We start from the raw sequence: 23,128 nt of genomic DNA, 5'->3' as shown, positions 1-23,128 counted from the left end.
TGATTATTTTAAAGGGGTGATTATTTTCTATAACCACTGTATTACCAGTACAATGGTGCACTCTGTTGGTTGAAACGTGTAGTTCACATATGGACAACAAACTGCTGAATGAGGGCTTATCATGGTTTGCTGCCTCAGGGCCTGGACAGCTTGGTATCATCGATGGAAATATAAACTCCAACGATTATCAGAACATTCTGCAGCCAAATGTAAGGGTCATCTGTTCACCAACTGATGCTCAACAGAAGTTGGATCATGTGACAGGACAACGACCCAACACACTGCAGTTACAAATCTGTATTAATTTCTGCAAAAGATAGATTAATCTTAAATTTAATCTTGGTCAGCGTTAATTTATAAATGTAGCATACTTTTGTTCAGTGTTAGATAATCTTTGTTATGATGCAACATCGTTTTATTTTACAGTTTGAATTACTATAATTTGCCATGCCAAGAAATATACTATTATCTGACAGTGATGCCTGTTGATACAGTCATAAACTTTTAATTCGGCAATACTGAATAATGACGTTGAAATTTCATACTATTTTTGTTATTAATGTAAAATGCAATGTTTACATGAGGAGGTAGATGTATATCATTTTAACTTAGTAAACTAATACCCAGATAAACTTTTTTATGAGGATCATAGACAAAAATCAGTTCCTGTCCATATTTATGGTAATTTACTTCATGATAATGTCTCTGGAGCTATAGAATAACAACAACAGAGAAATATGTGGGGTACTAATATAAATATAAGCTGAATCTAAATAATGAAAAGACATTGTTTAATACCCCTTGGTAATACCATGCTACTTTTTGGTACTTTGTTGTATGCGATATGTATAATGTATAGTGTAAAGAGTGCATGTGAGCTATTATTGGAAACAAGAGATGTTTGTAGCCTAAAAACATCTGTAGCCTATCCCAGTGATGACACCTTGCGGTTTTTTATTTCACTACCCTGATTCAGTCGGATAACACGAACGTGTTACATGTATAGAAGTAAAAGTATACATTTTTAAATGTATTGAATTAAACGTAAACAAGTAAACAAAAATATTTATAAAGTTTGTTTGCTGTTTATTATGCATACTCTGCTGAGATAATGGCTGTTTAGTATGTTTAGAGTGTGTCATTGATAAAAGGGAACATTTTAAAAGTGAAGTTTATTGACTCGTGCAATGAGTTTTTATTCTTATATATCAGACAGTAATATTGCATTATTACATATTGTACATTTATCAGTAGCTCTGAAATAATAGCTTGGTAAAATATATAACTTGTAAAATTTTCTAACATTTAAAAGACATACACTATATCACATTTCAGACTGAAAGCCCTGCAGTTGTTCATAACCTGTCAATTGAAAAACATTTTGCTGTCCTCCATTAAAAAACCCCATTAAAAAACCATCATATTCAAGTGATTTTCTTTTACATATTTGCCATATACTAACTGAGCTTTTACCACAGTCTAAATTACCTCATATCAGCCCATAAATAACCTCAGAATCTGAAGATGTCGTTCACATGAATGATCTGTCTGGCTCATCTGCACAGCCTCCTTTCTGACCCTACATTCAGCTCATCTTCATTCCTTAGTAGAGAAAATCATCTCCGGTGGCTGTGGGTTCCTCTGGTTTCTTAGTCTGTATTTTAGGCAGATGTACTTTACTGGAGGCTACTACAAGAATGTTAGCTCCGTGTGTTACAGTGCTGGCAACGCACAACCAGAAGGAGTAACCAAGATTCTCCTCAAGGATCATGAGGGTGAAAAGGCTCTCGCTGTAGTTAGCCACATGTTCTGTGAGCCGATGGCACTGGATTGCTGCAAGGAAACACGCGAAACCCATTGCACTGAACAGAGCTGAGAGAAGAGATTAAAAGAGTGGATGTAGTATATAATCAGAAATCGAAAGATGTAATGAATCACAAGTTGTTATTGTTGTTTAAGGGTTGATTGTCCAGCAGTGTGGACAGAACATTGTATCTTAGATTATATGTTATGCTGATTTACCTGCAATGAAATTCCAGATGTAGAGGCCAAAAGGTCCTTTGATAGACTGGTAAGGAACTTTTCTGGCATTATATATACAGAAAGCTAAAGTGACAACTGCAAAGCCAATAGCAATGAAAAGGAAGAAGATAATGATCATGTGAAGACCACTGTTGATTTTTTTGATGAGCTTTGGGAAAACTGAAGAAATTGTGAGAAAGAGAGAGACAGAGTTCAGCTATATACTTTTATACCTGATAATCACACACACACACACACACACATAGACCACACACACACACACACACACACACACACACACACACACACACACACACATACACATATATATAAGATATATATATATATATATATATATATATATATATATACTATGTTTGGGGTTTGTATTTGGAATGTTTTGAAAAGAAATCTCTTATTTGATCACTATTTATTCCTGTAATCAAAGCTGATTTTATAGCATAATTAAATGTCACATGATCCTTCAGAAATATTTCTAATATTCTGATTTGCTGCTTAAGGAACATTTCCAATTATCAATGTTGACAACAGTAGTGTTGCTTAATATATTTGTGCAAACAATGGTACATATTTTTTCAAGATTTTTTTGATGAAAATAAAGGTAAAAAGAACACCTTCTATTTGAAATCTTTTGTAACATTGTACTGTCATTTATTTTTTTTCACCTATTTATTTATTTATATAATAAATAAATCTTACTGACCCCAAACTTTTAAACACTAGTGTGTATATATAATATAGTATGACTGTCAGAGAGTCAATAAACATAAATAAATAAATACAAGTGCTTCATAAAGAAAAGTTAAATGTATAAAACAACATCAAAACACAACAACAACGGAGAAAAAAGTGCAAGGACCTCTTCTAACAGCTACATTAAACAAATATGTTTCAGTATAGCTAATATACTGTAGGCACGGTGCTTGAAATGAATCTTCACGTTATTGCTCTTACTGTATATTTTGGAGCGGCGGATCCCGAGCCCGCATCTCCGTGTTTTCCCGCCTTGAAAGAGTCCGTAGTATATGTGTCCCGTGAACTGCTCGAGCTCTGGACTAGACGCGTTCACCAGATCCACTCCTGTCTGACACAGTGTGGTTCCGGTGATCCAGCGCTCGGTGGACAGTGCCACGACCAGAAGCACCACAGAACCGATGCTGAGTATAGAGGCGAAGGAGAACACGATCTGTTTCCAGAGAGTTGGCATTTCACTACTCACCCCATTCCTCCTATAAAAAGCAAGACGCGAAGTAACACGACGCCGCGAGGCGTCCGCCTCTCTACTGCGCGAGCCAACTCTGCTGTAACGAGCGATGAAGTTCAGAACTTCATCACAAATAGCCTACCGGTTTGCAGTTTGTCTGTGGTGAGTGCACAAATATAAGCCAAAGCACCATAGTGCTAAACTGAGGGAACGCGAGACAGAGAGCGATAATGAAAGAGCCGGAAACCAGATATAAAGCGGTCAGCTGGCTCTCGTTCACCACCTCACGAAACCTTATACAGTTTACTTGCCTTCGCTTCGTTTGGTTGCCAGAGGTGTCCGCTCTCTCTCTCTCTCTCTCTCTCTCACACACACACACACACACACACACACGCACTGACACGCACCACGTTTCCATGTTTTATGGGGATATTCCATAGAGGTAATGCTTTTTATACTGTACAAATCGTATTTTCTATCCCCTTACCCTAACCCTGCATCAAAACCTACGCATCAAACAAAACTAATGCCATTTTTAGATTTTCAAAAAAAAAAAAAAAACCTTCGTGTATTATTTATAAGCTTGTTTCCTCGTGGGACCCCCCCGCCCCCCCCCAAAAAAAGTCCCCACAAGGAGAGAGCTAGAGAGAGCGAAATGTCAAGTGTTGTAATTACACACATAAAACAACATGCTATAATCAGGATTTTTATTAGATGTTCTTTGCTTAAACAATTAATCAAGTATATCCGGCTCCTTTACATAAAATCTTATAGGCATTAAAAACTGGTGGTTTAAAACATTAAATGTCACTTCAGCCAAGACTCTACTGGGTCAATGAGCATTAAAATAAAGAAAGGGGGTAGGGTTTGATAGGAACGATTTAAGTCTCTGCAATTGGACAGAAGTAAATGGGCTAATGACTTGGAAATATCAATCTGCATCCATATCTCTTTTATTTGGTGCAGAACTGGGGGTTCCATAAAATAACCACGCCTTTATTTTGCAAGTTGGATCAGCCTGAAACAGACTTCAGAACCATGGACAGCAGCCTGCTTTCTTTCAGAACCATGGACAGCAGCCTGTTTTCTTTCAGAACTATGGACAGCTCAACCCGTTCAAGAATTCTATAGTTGCACAGTGCTCAGCCACTAGAGGGAGTTATCTTACTCAGTTTCGACTGACATCTAATCAGACCGCAGTTTACTGTCGTTCTACTGAAGCTCATTTTGGCACCTGTACCTTTTCCGCCTGGCGCCGAGGTGAAGTTGAAGTGCGCGTCTGAAAAAGTCTCCCGTTTGTTGTGGCCGTGAAGAAACACGGCGGTTCCGCGTCTTAATAAACGCATTTCTTGTCAAGAAAAAAAAAAGCAAAGCCCCTGAATTCGGGGTAAAACCTGTGCCAAATGATTGTGCGGATAATTCCACTGTGGCGACCCACACAAGGAGCAGCTGAAGGAGGGAGAGAGATTTCTGGCCCTCAAATTTGATTGGCCAGGTGGTATTTAAAGATCGTTGACTGTGATGTTAGACTGTTTGCAATACTCCGCTTGTCTGCATTAACATCACATCACTATAACGTCCAAATAATCATAAATATGAGAAATAAAGTCACAAATTAGCAATTTCGAGAAATCAACACAATAATTCATCATTAAAAATACAAACAAATGGGAGAAGATGACAAAGCAGGATCACAGTAAAAGAGGTAAATTTATTATATGACTTACATACAGGCATATGAATATTTACATATTTAATTGCCCATATTTTAAATGTAGTTATGTCACAATAGCATCACTATAAATTAAAATGGAACGATTTCACTCAATTAGCCTAAAGGTTTTAATGAAAATCTGTCTTATTCGGCATAATACAATGTCATAGATTTTCCACAAACACAAATTTAGATCAATTAACCTCAATTAACTTCAGTTTAATTAAAGTTAGTTAACTGTTCTCACAGACAAAATTTTACAAATGTTGTTCAGCTGAATAGACAAAACCGTTTGGGGCTGGGGCCATCTTGTATTATAGTGTAGCATACATATTCATCTTCCCACTAAATATTATGTGACTATTGCTTTCACTATTTCTAATCTTCTTGCAGTTTTGTCTGCTCATCCCCCTTTTATCCCTTACATGATTTAAAATACTCACATAAACAAACACAAAATAAAACAGGGTGTCAGGATAATCAGTCTCTCAAATATTAAGGATTTTAACATTTAGCTGGGGTTATGCTATTACTAGCATTTCTATTCAATATGACTGATGCTGAGAGAAAGAAAGGTGACACTGATCTCTTCATCTCAAAACATGCCTTCAATCCATACTGAAATGTATTGATGAAAACTGCTTGTGAAGAACACCAATTGACTGCATAAACAAAAAGTTAGCTTTAGTGTCAGGCACATATACAATGTATGTTCCTTGTGGTCAGAGAGTCTTGTCATATTGATTGAAGAATGGAGGAAGAATATTGACCAGCTAAACTGCAGCGATGCTCATTGAGGCAACTGTGAATATCAAATGACTACTGTTGTGGTTTTGGACAGGCTTATGGCCTTAATGCATTCTGGAATGTTTTAAATGTTTATAATGCAGTTATGACTGGACATGAGTTATGACAGCTGCCTTTATTAATGCCAGCTGAAAACTTTTTCAGTATAATCTTGATCACTCTTTCTGCTAATATATAATTCTCCACCAAGCCTATTTTTTTTTTTAAAGAGAGTATTTATAATTTTCTGCTCAGTCTAACTTCATTAATCTAAAATCTAACACTCTGCTTTGAGTTTTACCAAACCTACTCTTTCTCTTCAAGTTCTCAGCCTCAAAGTTTCTTCCTTCTCCTTCTGTTTTTGCTTTCTTCCCAAAACCAATAAGCTTAATGAGATTTAAAGTGCTCTGTAACCCAGTTAATCAGATTCATCGTTTTGATTATACACTCAGTTTAGCATCTTAACGTTTCTAAATCTCTTTGTTTTCCTGCAAAACAGTCAGACGTAGTGCATAATTTTCAGACCAACTCTGTAGCTGTCCACATTAGAATTTTCACAAACAAGTTAAACAAGCATTTCCTGTCATGTCTGACTATAGCATGAAATTGCCCCCTAAAGATACCATCAATTTGCTGTCTACTGTTATTTATTTATTACATAAGCAAACTTATGCATTACAAAACATTAAGATGTTCAACTGATTAACAGATTGTGAAAATGGTGTTCTGGAAGAGATGATATGAATATGTGTACACTACAGTGTACATTAGGGATGGGCAACACTGGTCCTGGAGGGTCATCACACTGTCACACACTACACTATAGACTAATGGAGTGATCTTTTGCCTCACTGTAGTCTGTGTGAACAAAACAAAGCAAAAATCCTCTGTACAGTGTGAGCAAAATGAGGAGCTAAGCATGGAGGAGCATAAATAAGTAAAGACATTTTAATATATATATTTTTTTAAATGGTTGAAAAAGCATTTGAATTTTTGAGTGACCTATTCCTTCATGTCAGTTTAGGGTATGGACTAATACAATATTAAAATGGAGAAAGATAAAATGGTCCACAAAAGAAAAGTACTCTCAATGTGTAGGCATACAAGAACACTTAAAAACCACCACAAAACCCACGCCACCACACACCGATTGTACTATTATGGATTGAAGACCATAATGGTCACTTGGTTGAGTAGATGAGGTTGTCTGCATGGTCAGCAAAAATCCAGTGGACAAACTTCATTAGGTTGGCATCTTAGTCCATTAGACTACTCTCGATTTCAGTCGGCGTTGTTATTAATGGCCTTTTTAATACTGATAAATCTTATTCTAGAATGTTGCGCAGTTATCAATCAACCAACAAACCAATCTATCTATCTATCTATCTATCTATCTATCTGAATATATATATATATCTATCTATATATAAATAAATCAAAATATCTATCTATATATCTATCCACCAAACAAATCGTTGCAAACAAGCTTGGCATAAAATGAAAGTTTCCATCCATCCATCTATCTATCTATCTATCTATCCATCTATCTATCTATCTATCTATCTATCTATCTATCTATCTATCTATCTATCTATCTATCTATCTATCTGTCTGTCTGTCTGTCTGTCTGTCTGTATGTCTGTCTGTCCCGTGAAAACAAAAACAGAATATTAAAGGAGAGTTTCTCTTTAAAATGGCAAAGTGGTCATATGTCCATATAGAAGAAGGAATGAGTCACTTCTAAAAAGAAAGACCAGTGAGTCAGCATCTCTATCTCTCTCACAAACAACCTGCAGATGATGAGTAAGGACCTATCAGTATCAAAAACCTGCTCTGATTCATGAATAATTGATCAAAGACAAGGCAGCTACACTGACACAACATACATACCCCCTGCATAACAAACACATGACTACAGGCGTCGCATGGACATTTCTCACAATAAAATGAAAATGCAAAAACTACTTGAAGGTTTGAAAGGCCAAGGTTGCCACAATTGTGTTAGAAGAGAAAGAAAATCAGAAACAGTGTATTGGGTGTCTGTTTATGGTGGGTCATGCACACATGCGCATATACTCCTAAGATAATTCTGATGCAGCAGACAGCACGTCATCATTGAAGAGCTGCAACATTTAAAACTCTATTGATTAACATGTGCATGAGAGGGCAGGCAGAGCAATAAGTTTTAAATTCATGTCAGTAGTCCTTGGCAACGTAAAAATGACTGAACTGCAGAATTGCTGCAAGAGACATGACACTGTCCAAAATCCACCACTTTAGATAATGAATATTGCAACTCGTTCTCTTAATAAGGGCAGTTCTAATCCAAACAATGTTTGGATTTCTCGTAAGCACACGTCAGCTGGACTGGGTGAAGCCCAGCACCTGTATATCTAAAACCTTTGGTCAAAACAACCTTGATACTGGCATCTGGGAAACAGAGGCAGAGTGAGACAAAGTATGGCAAGCCACTTTAACAATATCTTTTTTTTTTTACCTTTGAATTCTATGAATTCTGTAGATACGATATCACTTATTCACTAATGAAAAGTATGTATTGCTTGATTTTTACTGCCACCTAGCCCATGTTTACTAAGTATTCATTAGTTATTATTGTTTATTATTTAGTTAATAGTAACTAACTGAGAACGAGAGAATAATATATCATATATATTATTTGCTTGAATGGCACAAGAAAAACTCCACGACAGTGTCTTCACAACTTACAAAAAGAAGAAAAATAGAGAGAGACTGACAACAGCAGTCAGAATAGAGAACAATGCCAAATTACCATCACTCCCATGGCTGTTTTAGGTTAACTAGTTTTTGTAATTTAATGCAAAGGTGTATATATATATATATATATATATATATAGATATATATATATATATATATATATATATATATATATATTACAATGTATAGTGTTGTAAATGTAATTTTTTTTTAATGAAAATATTTAAAACATTGCAGGATTACTGTTGAAACATGTCTGTGAAAAGGGACAATTGTTACTAGAAACATTTTAAACCTATCCAGTTTAAGATTTATCTGAGCTATGCAGTATAGCAATTTTGATTAGTCATTAGAGATGACAAATAAAAGGTGCTTACAGTTGATATAAGAAGTGATATAAGAATACAGTTATAAGAAGTACTAGATCAGGGGTGACAACTCAATTCCTGGAGGGCCGGAGCCCTGCAGAGTTTAGATTCAATCCTAATTAAACACACCTAATCCAACTAATCAAGAAAACTACATAGTATTTGTGTTGGAGCAGGGTTGGAACAAAACTCTGTAGCGCTCCGGCCCTCCCTGTACTAGTAAAAATGATATATGGATAATACAGACTAGTTAAACTAAAACTGCACTAGTACACCTAATGGATAGTTAAGAATAAAACTGGAATAGATAACAGCAACAGTTAAAATACGTAAGTAAAGACGGAATGTTTCTGCTAGTCCCCCTTGACAGCAGTGAATGATTATTAGTAAAAAAAAAAAATAAATGAACAGCTGAATAGTTATTGGTGAAAAAAACAAAAAACTAACCCCTATTGGATTACTTACAAGTAATTGAATAAAATATCTATTAACAACAAAAACAGATACTGGCAGTTTTAAGGCATAAATATTAAAATGGCTTGCCATAGCGAGAGAGAGAGAGAGAGAGAGAGAGAGAGAGAGAGAGAGAGACTTGAGGACAGTCAGTTGTGGATCAGTAATACTAATGTAAGGACACACGAACACAGACGGAATGGGTCGCGTTTGGTTTCTACGCACAGTTCTACTTTTATTCGCCTTACCTGGAGGTAAGAACATACAACGTTCCAGTTGTTCTGATAAAATAAACATTTTATTCTATTATTTTCTTTCCCAATTATGTTGGTTACGCAATCCATATGTGTACTGTTAATTATGAGCAGATGATTAGGCTAAAATCCTGAGAATTATCCAATTGTTTTGACGACAGATGCAGATGATGACCGTTAAGAGTTAACAGGACGTTTTTGTCCATCTGTTCTCTCTATAGTATGCCTATTCCATATTTACAGTTGTGCGATGTCAATTACATAATTGATTAATTTTTAGCTATCTGTACACTCACTGAGCCGGATAGCATTAATTCATTAGTTATTAGGGGTAGTTAACTCAAACACCGCGCTAATGTCATGTGTTGTGCACAATGTCAATAATTAATTAGCTTGTAATTAGAGTCGCTTCAAAGAAATCCCGAGCTGAAGGAAAAGTCAACATAATGACCACAACAACTACTGAAAACAATAACAGTTGCAAGCAGTGTCACTAACTGTTATTAACTTAACTAACTAGTCGGTTTGCTTGACGTTACCTGGTCGAGATTATCTGATTGTACAGTAGCTGCAAGCAACAGATGTGATTTTAACTCAGTGTATTTGTGTAGTTTCAAGTTTACCAGTTCAGAATAATTCTATCAGCCTCATTGTAATAATTTTAATTCAAAATAAACATGATGGGGAACAGGAAATATTTTCAAAAAACAGAACTGTGTGATGAGGTTTGAACTTCTACGCTCACCCCATTATCATGTGTTTATGATTTCAGCATATTTTCTAACTTTAACTTTCTTAACTCAACCTCCTATTTCAGTAGCCTGATTTTTCTCAGGTTGAAGCGTGACAATCCGACAAACCCTTTGTCATTAGGACACGTTGTAAACTCAGTCAAGGAAATGTGTTTTAAAGTATTACTCAGAAGAACACATCCCTGAAACAATTAGACCGTAAATCCTTAAAATGCCGTGAATGTTCTGAGTTGTTAGTTTGCTTTGAATAATTCTGAGCTTTTTTATTCTGCTGCTGTTGTAGCTAAGTCGCGCCTTTTCCAGTATGTGTGTGTGTAACTGTCGCATCCAGTATTCGGCAATCCTGAAAAATTGCCTGCCTTAGTCACTAATGCACCCCGTACAAACGCGTAATGTTTGATTCATCTGGACTATAGATCATGGTGAAGTAACGGATTAGTCATGGTGCGGTTAATGGGAGAAGGTAGCGTTTCTGTTGTTTGAAATATGAACGCATCATAATATAACATGTTTGGAACAATAAAAAATGTGTATGAATATAGTAAATGAATTATATTCAGCAAGAACGCACTGTTCAAAAGTGACACTAAATACTTTTGTAATATTACAAAAGATTTATATTTCAAATAAATGCTATCCTTTAGAATTTCCCGTTCAGAATCCAGACCAAAAATGTATTACAAAAATATTATGCAGCAAAAAAAAAAAAAAAAAAAAAAAAAAAAAAACATATTAGAATGATTTCTGAAGGATCATGTGACACTGAAGAATGCCTGTTGTAAATACGGCTGTGCCATCACAGGAATAAATACAACTTTAAAATATATTAAAATAGAAAATAGTTATTTTAAACTGTAATAATATTTCACAATATTACTGTGTTACTATATGCAGCCTAGGTGAGCACATGAAACTTCTTTCAAAAACATTAACATATTACTGACCTCAGACTTTTGAAAGCCATGCAAAAAAAAAAAAAAAAAAAAAAAAAAAAAATAAATAAAATAAAATAAAATAAAAATGTATGTGTGTATGTGTGTATATATATATATATATATATATATATATATATATATATATATATATATATATATATATATATAAATGAAATAAAAAAATGAATAACTGTATTTTTTAAATTATAATCCATATTTTTACTTTATGGTAAATACAATTAAAACTTTTTCCCTTTTGATTTTGGAATGAAATGCGAAATTTTTTGGACTTTTTAAATGTATGTATGTATTTATTTATTTATTTATTTACTGTGGGACTTGTTTACATACTATGGGAGGAGTTGTTTATTCTGTTTGTCATCATCAAAATGTTCAGCGCAGAGTATTGCTTTGATAACATCAGCTGCGGGTTTCAAGCTTTTAAAGAGTTATCGCATTCACCATGTCTACGATAAAGACCTCCTCACCTTCCTAAGGGTTCCTAATCTGATCCTTCCTAAGTTAACTGATCGCCAGATGCTGCCGTCGATTAGATCTGACTTTGAATGCAGAGAGAACTCATTTGTGTGTGTTTGTATTCCAGGATGGTTTAAACCTGTTATCACTCCCAATGCCACCCATCTGGTGATACCTAAAGGTGGACAGCTGGAACTCAGTTGTCATGATGATGCAGAGATGAGCAAGGTGCGATGGATGCGGGAAAAAAATCGGAAAATCGATGGAGGGCTAAAAGAAGATGGAGCTAGTGTCATCCTCCTCTCCTCCACACAGGTCCAGCATATGGGCCGTTACACCTGTGAAAACACACAAACGGAAGAGAAGAGCTCCATCTACATCTATGTGAAAGGTGGGTTTCAATGTGCATGTTTGCACAGTTCCCTTTGTTTCTGAGGGGTTTGTTTGTCCGTTGGCCTCAGTTCCCACACTTCACTCCTGAAGGAGTGTTAAAACGTGAATAGGTTTTTTGTTAAAGCACAAATGCATGTCCTTAAGCTGTGTACTCAAACCACACCTTAGAGTGGATCTGGTTTAATTTATTTTATTTGTATTATTGTAAACTGCCATTGAATGATACAGGTATTTGAACAGTCGATTGTGTTATAAACCTCTTGCACACACTCGTTTACTTACTATTTCCTCATACACAAGTCCTTACAGCATTTAATGTATCTTTCCTTGTCTTGCACTCACATTGTTTTGCCTATCATTCTTTATTGTCATTTAATTTGTATGTCTTTGTTCACCTTTCTCATCTCTCTCCATGTTTTCTACCAAAAATGTCTCCCCCTCTCACTTTTGCTGGCAGATTCGGAGAACCCTTTTGTGCGCTCCATGTTGGATGGCCTTTTGGTGAGGGAAGGAGAGAATGGCACTCTTGCTTGTTTAGTAACAGATCCAGCTGTCACTCACCTGTCCCTTCTGCCCTGTACTGGCTCTGCTCTACCAGCTGGTCTCACCTACATCGCAGACCCTCAGAGAGGGATCACCATCAGAAACGTCTCCAAAGCTTTTGAGGGCTGCTACATTTGTGCAGGAGAGATGGATGAAAAACCTGTGAAATCAAGCCAGTATAACTTGGTGGTGCGGCTAGGTATGTATGTGTGTTAGAACAATTCTTAAAGGGATAGTTCACCAAAAAATGACATTTCTGTCATCATTTAGTCATCTTCAAGTTGTTCCAAATCTGAATGAGTTTCTTTAATTTGATGAACACAAAAGAAGATATTTTTATATTTTATTTTTGAGACTTAAATAGTATTTAAGTAAATGGGCGACAGCAATTGTTTGGTTACCCACATTTAATAATATATTATTCAGCAAAGATGCATTAAATTGATTAAACAGTGAGAGTAAAAACTTAGAATCCTTAAAAAGTATCACAGAGTCTGCAAAAATATTAAGAAGCAAAAAATTATTTTCAACATAATTTTTAATAATAAATGATAATAAAAAGAACCATTATTAATAATTCATAATAATTAAGCACCAATTCAGCATATTAGAATGATTTATGAAGGATCATGTGACACTGAAGACTGGCGTAGTGATGTTGAAAATTTAGATTTGCATCACAGGAATAAATTATATTTTAAAATAAATGAATATAGAAAACAGTTATTTAAATTGTAATAATATTTCACAATATATTTCTGTATATATTTATATGCTTTATTATATGCTTGCTGTTTGTAATACAGTTCCAGAGACAGTGCCAGTGATCAGCCTATCCAGAATCGAAAATGTGATTCTGATCCAGGGTCAGGAATTTGTGCTCAATTGTAGCACCATCAACATCAACCATGATATCAGCCTGAGCTGGAGTATCCCGTCTGAAGCGGTTAGATCCACACATCTGTTGCATAATCTTAGATTACTTCCTATAAGCACACTACTTAACCTAGACTTTTATTGTCAATCCTGATTTAGATAGCAATTCGCAGCCAAAATTCAAACATCCTGCCTGGTTCTCGAGAATATAAGCTCTCAACAGGACTGTCGATTGAATCTGTGAAGATGATGGACTCAGGAGTCTATCGCTGTGTTGCAAGGAATGAGAAGGGTGTCTCCAGGGCAGCTGTCAATCTGGAGGTTTACGGTAAGATTGTGCAGTGTGTAAAATGTGAAATGAAGCTGTATCAAACGTCATTTTCTATATTATTGACTTTAACCAGAGAGCAAGATGAGCAAGATGGGCCATTTGTAGGAAAATGAATAGGATAAAGAACAACACTCAATATGATGATTGTTGAAATGGAAGTCCCGCCTTAGATACATGGATTTTACTTTAGCCTTACATTGTTACACCTGTGTGTGTGTTTGTGTATGATTGTGTGTGTGTTTGTGTGTGTGTGGCAGAGCACGGTTTCATTAACCTCACGGAGGGAGAGGACAGTGTGATGGAGGTGAGAGAGGGAGAAAGTCTGACCCTCAGCGTGGAGATGACGTCATACCCCAGACCCACAAAAGTTTACTGGACCTATAACAACCAACAGCTCAAAAACACATCTGAACACGTCATTACACTACACAACCAGCAGTACAGGTACATACATTTCTTTAAAGCTGTTATATTAAAATACAAAACCAGTATATGAGCAGCTGACATGACATGCATTTTTCCTTTTCTTCACAGAAAACTTATAGAAACATATATTTTGATAATTTGGCTAGACAGCAGACATTGCCCATTGGGTTTTAGCAGTTTCAAGTAAAAATTAGAAATTGTCCTGCTATTTGACAGTCCTCATCATGAACTGTGAAATGATTAATACATAAATATGTCAAAAAAAATAAAAAATGAAATTCTGTTTTTTATTTCGATTAATTTTTTTTTCTATATTATTGACATTATCTAACATGATTGGTCATTTACATATTAATATATTAATATAATTATATTGTGGTTTATTATTAAAATATTTTTTAGCAGTTTCAATTAAAGTGTAGAAATTGTCCTGCTTGACAGGCCTTATTATAAGCTGCGAAATGATTATAAAATGTATAAAATGAACAATGAAATTATAGTAAAAAAAAGAAAAAACAATAAAAAAAATACAAATTGGGCAAACTCTTGGAGATATTTTATGTTGCAACTGCAAATGTTGCAAAAATATCTAAAAAAAAAAAAAAAAAAAAATATATATATATATATATATATAGATATAAAAAATCTGACTTTTAAGTTTGTAAGTTAGTAAAAAAGATTTCTTTTTATAGAATTAGTAATAAAATGTGCATTTTTTATACTCATGTTGTTTGTATTATTTCCATTTCCATTTATAAAGGGTTAGGCTTTATTTTAAGGTAATGTTGTTACAGTATAATTACACAAAAAAGTACTGAGAAATATTATTTAACTGCATGTACCTACTACAGGGTTAAGTTTAGGGTTAGGATTTGGATTATGGTTAGTTACTTTGAGCTATGAATAGTTTACTGTTATTACTACATTAAACATAACATGTAACTACGTCACCTTAAAATAAAGTATTATCTAATACATCACCTACTTTCCCTTATAAAACTATTCAAGGTTTAACATAAAACCACAATGTTAAAAACTATTGTGTCCAATCATACATGTCCACTGGGTGTTTTCTAACATTTCTGCAGGAAGCTTACACAGACATTGAGTATTGTTTGTTTGAATGTTGCAGGTTCATCAGTGAACTACGGCTGGTTCGAGTTCATGAATCAGAGGGCGGGATCTACACTTTCTCAGCCTATCACATGTATGCATCTGTCAATCAGTCATTCACCGTCCATGTTATATGTGAGTTCAGAGGACTAATGGGATTTAACTTACCTTAAATGTTTTGTTTTAATACAGTCTTTAAATAAATACAGTAAATCTCTCATTTAGGTAAACCAGTGATAGTTTCCCAGGAGGGGCCTGTTGATGGACAGGTGCGGTGTGTTGCTTCAGGATATCCTGTCCCAAAAATATCTTGGTATTACTGCGAGCCACCACATGCACGGTATGACTCACAGACTACTATAAGCCACTCACACTCAACAACTGTACAATACTGTGTATCTCTAACGTACTGTATGTTATGTAAGTACCAGAGTAAACAAACTATTGCATAGTCATAATCTCATGAGACTGCAAAAAGCCACAAAACCATTTGGAATAGAAAAGTGTTTCTTACATAATGAAATATGGTAAAAAAAAATATTTGTCATATTCTTTTGGCTCTAAATAGCATTTATAACCTCTGACAGGTGCTCCCACCTGTTAAATGCGACACAGGCAGATGAGGAGTTCACCTTGGTAACTGTGTCAGGGGGAAAATTTGGACGAAGCGAGGTGGAAAGTCGACTTAATGTCACCAAAGGAAAATTTCACACTCTTGAGTGTGTGGCAACAACGCAGGGAGAGCAGGCCTACACTCTCTTTTCCATCAGAGGTGAGACTCCCTCAAACACACATTTACCTTGCTATCTACATGAGGATATTAGACCCTAGATTTTTATTGTTTTATAAAGCTAATCACAAATATAGCAGTAAACACTAATAATCAGGGTCCAGAAAGCTAACACATGTTGTTACAGCATTGTAGCACAGCAGTTTAGCTTCAGGCCCAGAAAGAAGATGTTTTACCCAAGACTTTACCCAAACCCTAAAGCTGCTTTCAGCTCCTTTGGGAAACTGCTGTTTACAAGTTCAGAAGTCATAATTACAATGTGATGTGTTTTCAAGTGATTTTAGTGGGACAAAATGGATGCAATTTCATGTTTATTTTCCTTTTTTTTCACTTATTGATAAGACAGGAAGCTTTTTTCGCACTAATGCAACAAAATGAAAAGCAGAGTATGTGCATTAGGTCTGTAATAGATGCTTTATTTTGACGTATAGGATGATTGGAAATGTAGTTTCATCACACAATCCTTTGACCTCAAAGAAAGAATCATTTTATTCAAATGTTTCTAATTAGCATATATTTTACTAATAATTTTACTAATAATTAGTAATTTTATTCAGCAAAGGATACATTACATTTGACAAAAATGATAAAGATTTGAAAAATACAAATCTGGATATTATAATGATTTCTGAAGGATCATGTGACACTGAAGACTGGAGTAATGATGCTGAAAATTCAGCTTTGCATTACAGAAATAAATTACATTTCAAAATATATTTAAAATAGAAAACAGTTCAATTGTAATAATATTTCACATTATTATTGATTTTACTGTATTTAGGCAGATCAATTCAGGCTTGGTGAACATAAGAGAAAAAAACACAAACAATATAAAATAAATTGTACAGTCAACATTTACAATTAGCTTAGCTTATTAGCTCTTAGCTAATTATTAGCTAATTTCTCCAAACATACCAAAACAAGGTGGGCTATTCTTACAGTGTTATTGAGAGCAGTAGATAGACACAAACCTGTTAAAAAAAAAAAAAAAAAACACACACACACGCGCACACACACACACACACACACACACACTCACACACACACACACACACACACACACACACACACACACACACAGCTGTAACAGATTATCCCTGAATGTTCTCAGACACACACTGAGCTTGTTGACAGAATCGAGGGATTATTGTTTTGTGCAGCGTGTGCACATTAGGTATTGCTACTGATGCTAAGCTCTTAAAATCCTCTGAACAACAGCTTTAAAACACTCACATACAACTCTAGCCTTATTAATATGGCACAGTGAATTAAGAAGTATTACTCTTTTATATTTTTGAGTGTGTGTATATTGATTGATGTTTGGACATGTGTTTTTCTCCCCAGAGAGAACAGTGCCCCATAAACTCTTCACACCTCTGTTGTCCTGCGTCGTGTCCACTGCTGTTCTGCTCAGCTTCTTTTTGGTGGTTTTGCTCTACAAATACATGCAGGTACTAAGTCAGAACACTCCTACTAAACACTATGAAGTAGCTTCCAGTTCTAGTTTTATTTATTTCACTTGTATTTTCTGCCATAGAAACCCAAGTATGAGATCCATTGGAAAGTGATCGACAGTTTTGATGGCAACAATTATACCTACATAGACCCAACGCAGCTGCCTTATGACCCCAAATGGGAGTTTCCACGGGAGAGACTGCGCTTTGGTAAAGGCACACACACCTTTACTAGTAGTACTACATACACCACTGTTCAAAAGTTTAGGCTCAGTAATGAAATTAAAAATGTTACTTAGCAAGAATGCATTAAAAAAACAAAAGTGACAGTAAAGACATTTATTATGTTACAAAAGATTTGTTTCAAATAAATGCTTTCTATTCATCAAAGAATCCTGAAAAAAAAAGGTTTCCTTAAAAATTTAAAGCAACACAACTGTGTCAGCATTGATAATAATAATAACAAATGTTTCTTGAGCAAATCAGCATGTTGCTAAAAATTTAGAAATTAATAGCATTTTAAAATATATTAAAATAGAAAACAGTTGTTTTAAATTGTAATAATATTACTGTGTTTACTGTATTTTTGATCAAATAAATGCAGTGTTGGTGAGTATAAGAGATTTAAAAAATCTTACCGGACCCTAACCATTGAATGATAATGTATGTACTACAATTAAAAATCCTATAATACTATATAACAGTACTATAGTTATGTTATAGTGTAATATATAAATATTTGTTGTTTATCGTGATGAGGTAAAATCCTCGGCTCTGGAGCATTTGGTAAAGTGGTGGCAGCTACAGCATATGGACTTTGCTCAGCTGACACAGTGACCACTGTTGCTGTAAAAATGCTAAAACGTGAGTATTCATGTTTATAAAGACTCCAATCACTGGTTATCAGAAAATAAAACTTGGGTTTAATGTTGTATTCCTACAGTATGTTTTTAATCTAATGTGCCTATATGTATTTATCTCTCGATGTGTGTATGTGTGTGTGTGTATCTGTGGATTGTTCCCAAAGCGAGTGCTCACTCCACTGAGAAAGAGGCTCTAATGTCAGAGTTAAAAGTTCTGAGCTTCATTGGCAACCATATAAACATTGTCAACTTGCTTGGTGCCTGTACAGTAGGAGGTACGTGATTAATACTGAATCAAAAGCGGTGACAGATTAAAGATATTAATGAGTTTATAATAAGATATGCTTTATGTGCCTTTTCCAACAAGTCATTCCAGTTGCATATTATTTTCTTCTGGTTGAAACACAACAGATGTTAGTTAAATGTGCTGCTATTTTCCAAACAAGAAAAATGGAAAGGGATTTTTACTGCACCACTATTTTATAAGCTTCAGAAGACTTTGATGATAACATACAAGACCATGTTTTTGTGCCTTTTGTCATAGTTGGAGCTTCAGAGAATAAATTATCTTCCTTTGTAGTTGTATGAAAAAGAGCAGCTCAGAAATTCTGCCTAAATGATCTCCTTGAGGATTATTAATGTGACATTTTCCAACAGGCCCCACTCTGGTGATCACAGAATACTGTTGCTATGGCGACCTGTTGAACTTCCTCAGAAGAAAGCGGGATGCATTTTTCAGTTCCAAAACTGGTGATGGATATTACAAAAATCTGCTCAGCCAAATACAGCCTTCGAGGTAAGATATGTGTGAGAAATGCGGTGAGGATGTATAGATGTCATTTGTTAGGTGTTCATAACGTATCTATTATATGCATGTGCACACGCAGAGAGGGCACTGATAATGGATACATGCCTATGAGGTCGTATCAGAAGAGATCGAATCAGACAGGTAGGCTCATCTCGAAAGAATAAAAGCTATTTTTACCACCAACATCCATTATTTAATGCTTTTCAATCTGTATCACTGTATCTCTCAGAATGGTGCGATGATAAAGACGATCTCTCTTTGGATACTGAAGATTTACTCAGCTTCTCATATCAAGTGGCTAAAGGCATGGACTTCCTCACATCCAAAAATGTAAGTGTGTATTAAGTTTATTCGCCTCTCAAGTTTCAGAGTGGGTTGAACAGACTTTGTAACGTTATCCTTTCTGGATTCTTATACAGAATCAGCACAGATTTTTTGTCTCAGTAGTGAATGTGTACAGTACTTTCATAACATGTTTTTTTGACTAATAAATTGCTGATATCTGTGTTGCCATGTATTTTATGTATCCACAGAGATCTGGCTGCCAGGAACGTACTACTGACTCAGGGTCGAGTAGCAAAGATATGTGATTTCGGTTTGGCCCGTGACATCACTAGAGATTCCAGCTACGTCCTGAGAGGAAATGTGAGGAAGTGCTGTATATCCTCTACCACTGCCAGGCTATATATTATTAACATCAAATATATTCAGCATTTTTAGATTTCATGTAGTAAATGAGCTGTTAAATTGAAGGAATAGTTTAACCCAAATGAAAACCTTACGTTGTTTCAAACCTGTATGGCTTTCTGTCTTCCGTGGAGCACAAAAGAAGATATTTTAAAGAATGATTCAACTCCATTTGTTCATATAATTAGTTAGTTGAGTCCAAAATAACATTGGACCCTGGACTTTCAGAATATCTTCTGTGTTGAGTAAATGATTACCAAATGTTTTTTATGAACCATCCCTTTAATTGTATGTATATGATATTGCTTAATAACATATTACTCAAAAAAAGAAAAGAAAAAAGGTTAAAGCATTGTTTAGGATCGTGAATGTCGTGTTTTCTCTCTAGGCACGTTTACCCGTGAAATGGATGTCCCCAGAGAGCCTGTTTGCTTGTGTGTACACTTTTGAGAGCGACGTCTGGTCCTACGGCATCTTATTGTGGGAGATCTTCTCTCTCGGTCTGTATGAGCTGGTATCAGGCCTATTAAATATGAGATGTACCCACCTCCTAAAATCAGTGCCTGTAAGTGACTCATTATGAAGGTCTTATGAGGTGAAAATCTGCCTGCAGGTAACACGCCATATCCGGGTATTCCAGTTGGATCCACATTCTATAAGATGATTCAAGATGGATACAGAATGAGTGAGCCAGAGTTTGCCCCAAGTGAAGTGTAAGAGAATTTTACATTTCTATAAAGAGCCTGCAGTCAGTGTGTTATATTAATGGCATGCAGGAAAAAAGTCTGATTTCAGATATAAACGCAGAATTGTGAGATGTAAACTTAGTATTGCAAGAACAAAAAATTGAATCTCTCACAATTTTCTCAGAATAACAAGAGGTCCAAATTGTGAGATAAAAAGTTTCATTTTTTTTTTTCTCTTATGAGGCAGAAACAGACTTCCATACAAAGCTGAATTTTCAGCATCATTACTCAGTCTTCAGTGTCACATGATCTTCCAGAAATCATTCTTATTGCTGAATTGATGGTCAAGTAACTACATATTATCAATGCAGAAAACAGTTGTGCTGCAAAATATTTTGTGGAAACCATGCTACATTTTTTTTGTATTTTTTAATGAATTCAAAGTTCAATTTATAACATAGTTCAATATAACAATAACAAGAAAAAAATAAATTAAAAAAAATACTGACCCCAAACTTTTGAATGGTATTATATTTCTGTGTCTGATGTGAATGATGCGAGGCATCTGTGTATGTGTTTTTTAGTTATGAGGTGATGAGATGGTGTTGGAGTGCTGACCCTCTGAAGAGACCAACCTTCAAGAAACTGGTGGAAAGGACTGAACACCTGCTGTCGGAAATCACCAAACGCGTATGTTACGGCTCAGCTCAGCTCAAAAAATGATTGCACTGTACCAGTTTCTTCCGTTACTACAGGTCTGTAATTGTCTTGCAGGATTACTTGAATCTCAGCACTAGCGGCAGCTGTGAGGTGTTTGTTCCTCCAGACCTGCAGAGGGCACAAAGGCTGAGCTCTGTGGGCAGCTCGACAGCCTCAACTCAACCCCTCCTGCAGGCAACAAATGATGTTTTTCTGGAACATCAGAGCATATAAACGACATCTCGTTCTTTGTTTTGCCTCAAAATCACCATTATCTCATTATGTTTGACCTAAAAGCCTTATCTTCCATTTAAGTTTGAACTTTAACTGTGGCATTTAAGGGCATCTCCTGCTCTCTGTTTGGCTCAATGCAACTCCATTAGCCTTGTCTTCCATTATATTTCAAATTGCTCAAGATACAGCATGTCCAGCCATGTAACTGTTAATGTATTTTTCTAAATGCAGCAGGGCTCCATTTTATGGTATTGATCTGCATGGTATTTTGAGTGCATGAGCAGCTACCATGGCCAGGCAAGCATTTAGATATAGAACCTAATGTTACCTCATCAGACAAATGACCAGCTCTACTGATGACATCATTGTGTAGTGACTCTGTGATGATGATGTCGTGCATCTTTTGTCTTTGACCGGGTGAACAACTGCAAGTACATCTTGGCCGAACAGTAAATGGTAATGATATTGAACCCAAGGTGAGTCCTGTTTAATGTGTGACTATCTGAAGCACTTAATACCAATAAATGAAGGTTCTTGTTCATGCATCTGTACTGTTTTCAGCATGTGATTACAATTAAGTGAATGTTATAATGCATTATTGTATCTATGAGATCCCCATCTCAACTTCAAGTTGTACTTACTGGTATAACGGTCATATTTACTACCAGTGAAAAGATACACAGGATATGTTTACATTGTTTTTTTGGCAGTTTAGTTTGAATTTGGAATTGAACATTTGACCGGTTGAATATGTATATACACAAGTAAAAAATTTGTTGCTGTGCAATATGAGATAATCATATTTGGATTGTACATTGTTTCTTGTAATAACTGACTAAGTTCCATTCTTCAAATGCGGCTAACTTGGCTACAATAGCTGGCATAATACATAAGATTTTTTTCTCGAAGCATGCTTAAAAGATTATAAACATATCAGACATCTGCTATTAACAAGCTAATTATTCCAGTAGATATCCAAAGTTTATACTAAAGTTATTCCAAAAAGAATGCAGCCAACTAAACCATATTTGAAGGATGGAATGTTGGTCTCAAAAAGAATGAATGACAAGTAACTGCTATGAGATTCGACTCTGTAAATATCTGATGTGTCAGCTATTTTTTCAACTTTTAGAGTGTTGTGTTAGAAGAAAAAGGCCAGTAGGAAATGATGTGACTGTTTTTGTATGGAATAAAAATGAAAATAAAAAAAATCAAAAGTGTAAAGGATCTATTGTATGAATTGTTTGTGCAATTCCTTAAAAGCTATGCAATGTTTTGATAATTTGGACCATCTGAACTAGCTCAATCAATGGCGTACATTTTGGGTGGGACTATCTGTTTGTCTGGCCAATAACAGACAACAGGAGCATTCAGAAACCTGTTTGTAAACGTCATTATTTTGGCAATTCCATTTAGTAATGTAATCGGCAAAATACGTCACCTTATAAATACAATAAAACAAACTCTTGCAACTCTTGAAGCAGACATTTTAGTAGAGAACG

General features: G+C 35.3%; 2 protein-coding genes across 3 annotated transcripts; one reads left to right on the top strand and one right to left on the bottom strand.

Annotated features, from left to right (window-relative positions):
* Positions 1 to 1,151: 1,151 nt before the first annotated feature.
* On the bottom strand, positions 1,152 to 3,584 carry LOC109095003 (clarin-2-like). Its single transcript, XM_042713910.1, has 3 exons — positions 2,998 to 3,584; positions 2,023 to 2,202; positions 1,152 to 1,872 (listed from the first exon to the last, which is right to left on the bottom strand). Exons 1-3 carry the CDS (start codon positions 3,248 to 3,250, stop codon positions 1,604 to 1,606), a joined length of 702 nt encoding a protein of 233 aa, XP_042569844.1. The 5' UTR covers positions 3,251 to 3,584; the 3' UTR covers positions 1,152 to 1,603.
* A 5,851-nt stretch (positions 3,585 to 9,435) lies between these two features.
* LOC109063396 (mast/stem cell growth factor receptor kita-like) lies at positions 9,436 to 22,832 on the top strand. 2 transcript variants are annotated; one of them, XM_019080472.2, is made up of 21 exons: positions 9,436 to 9,559; positions 11,851 to 12,114; positions 12,574 to 12,858; positions 13,466 to 13,605; positions 13,695 to 13,863; positions 14,124 to 14,310; positions 15,425 to 15,540; positions 15,631 to 15,745; positions 15,993 to 16,177; positions 17,540 to 17,646; positions 17,733 to 17,859; positions 18,409 to 18,513; positions 18,677 to 18,787; positions 19,170 to 19,308; positions 19,400 to 19,461; positions 19,550 to 19,650; positions 19,843 to 19,965; positions 20,396 to 20,507; positions 20,621 to 20,720; positions 21,278 to 21,383; positions 21,468 to 22,832. In XM_019080472.2, exons 1-21 carry the CDS (start codon positions 9,505 to 9,507, stop codon positions 21,624 to 21,626), a joined length of 2,868 nt encoding a protein of 955 aa, XP_018936017.1. In that variant the 5' UTR covers positions 9,436 to 9,504; the 3' UTR covers positions 21,627 to 22,832. The 2 variants fall into 2 exon arrangements, with proteins under 2 accessions (XP_018936017.1, XP_042630086.1); XM_042774152.1 differs by lacking the exon at positions 9,436 to 9,559 and having other exon boundaries at positions 12,047 to 12,114; positions 12,574 to 12,617; positions 12,715 to 12,858; positions 21,468 to 22,831.
* The last annotated feature ends 296 nt before the right edge of the window (positions 22,833 to 23,128 follow it).

The sequence above is a fragment of the Cyprinus carpio genome, chromosome A1 (assembly GCF_018340385.1).
Source record: "Cyprinus carpio isolate SPL01 chromosome A1, ASM1834038v1, whole genome shotgun sequence".
Taxonomy (NCBI): domain Eukaryota; kingdom Metazoa; phylum Chordata; class Actinopteri; order Cypriniformes; family Cyprinidae; genus Cyprinus; species Cyprinus carpio.
The sequence above is the reverse complement of the archived record's forward strand: the minus strand, read 5'-3'. Positions and strand labels throughout refer to the sequence as shown.

Coding starts and splice junctions, on each gene's coding strand:
- LOC109095003 (XM_042713910.1), bottom strand. CDS start 3,250: ATGCCAACTCTCTGGAAACAGATCGTGTTCTCCTTCGCCTCTATACTC. Junction 2,203..2,997: donor CCGCCGCTCCAAAATATACA/GTAAGAGCAATA, acceptor CAATTTCTTCAG/TTTTCCCAAAGCTCATCAAA. Junction 1,873..2,022: donor CATCTGGAATTTCATTGCAG/GTAAATCAGCAT, acceptor CTCTTCTCTCAG/CTCTGTTCAGTGCAATGGGT.
- LOC109063396 (XM_019080472.2), top strand. CDS start 9,505: ATGGGTCGCGTTTGGTTTCTACGCACAGTTCTACTTTTATTCGCCTTA. Junction 13,864..14,123: donor TGTCAATCTGGAGGTTTACG/GTAAGATTGTGC, acceptor TGTGTGTGGCAG/AGCACGGTTTCATTAACCTC. Junction 19,651..19,842: donor ACTTCCTCACATCCAAAAAT/GTAAGTGTGTAT, acceptor CCATGTATTTTA/TGTATCCACAGAGATCTGGC.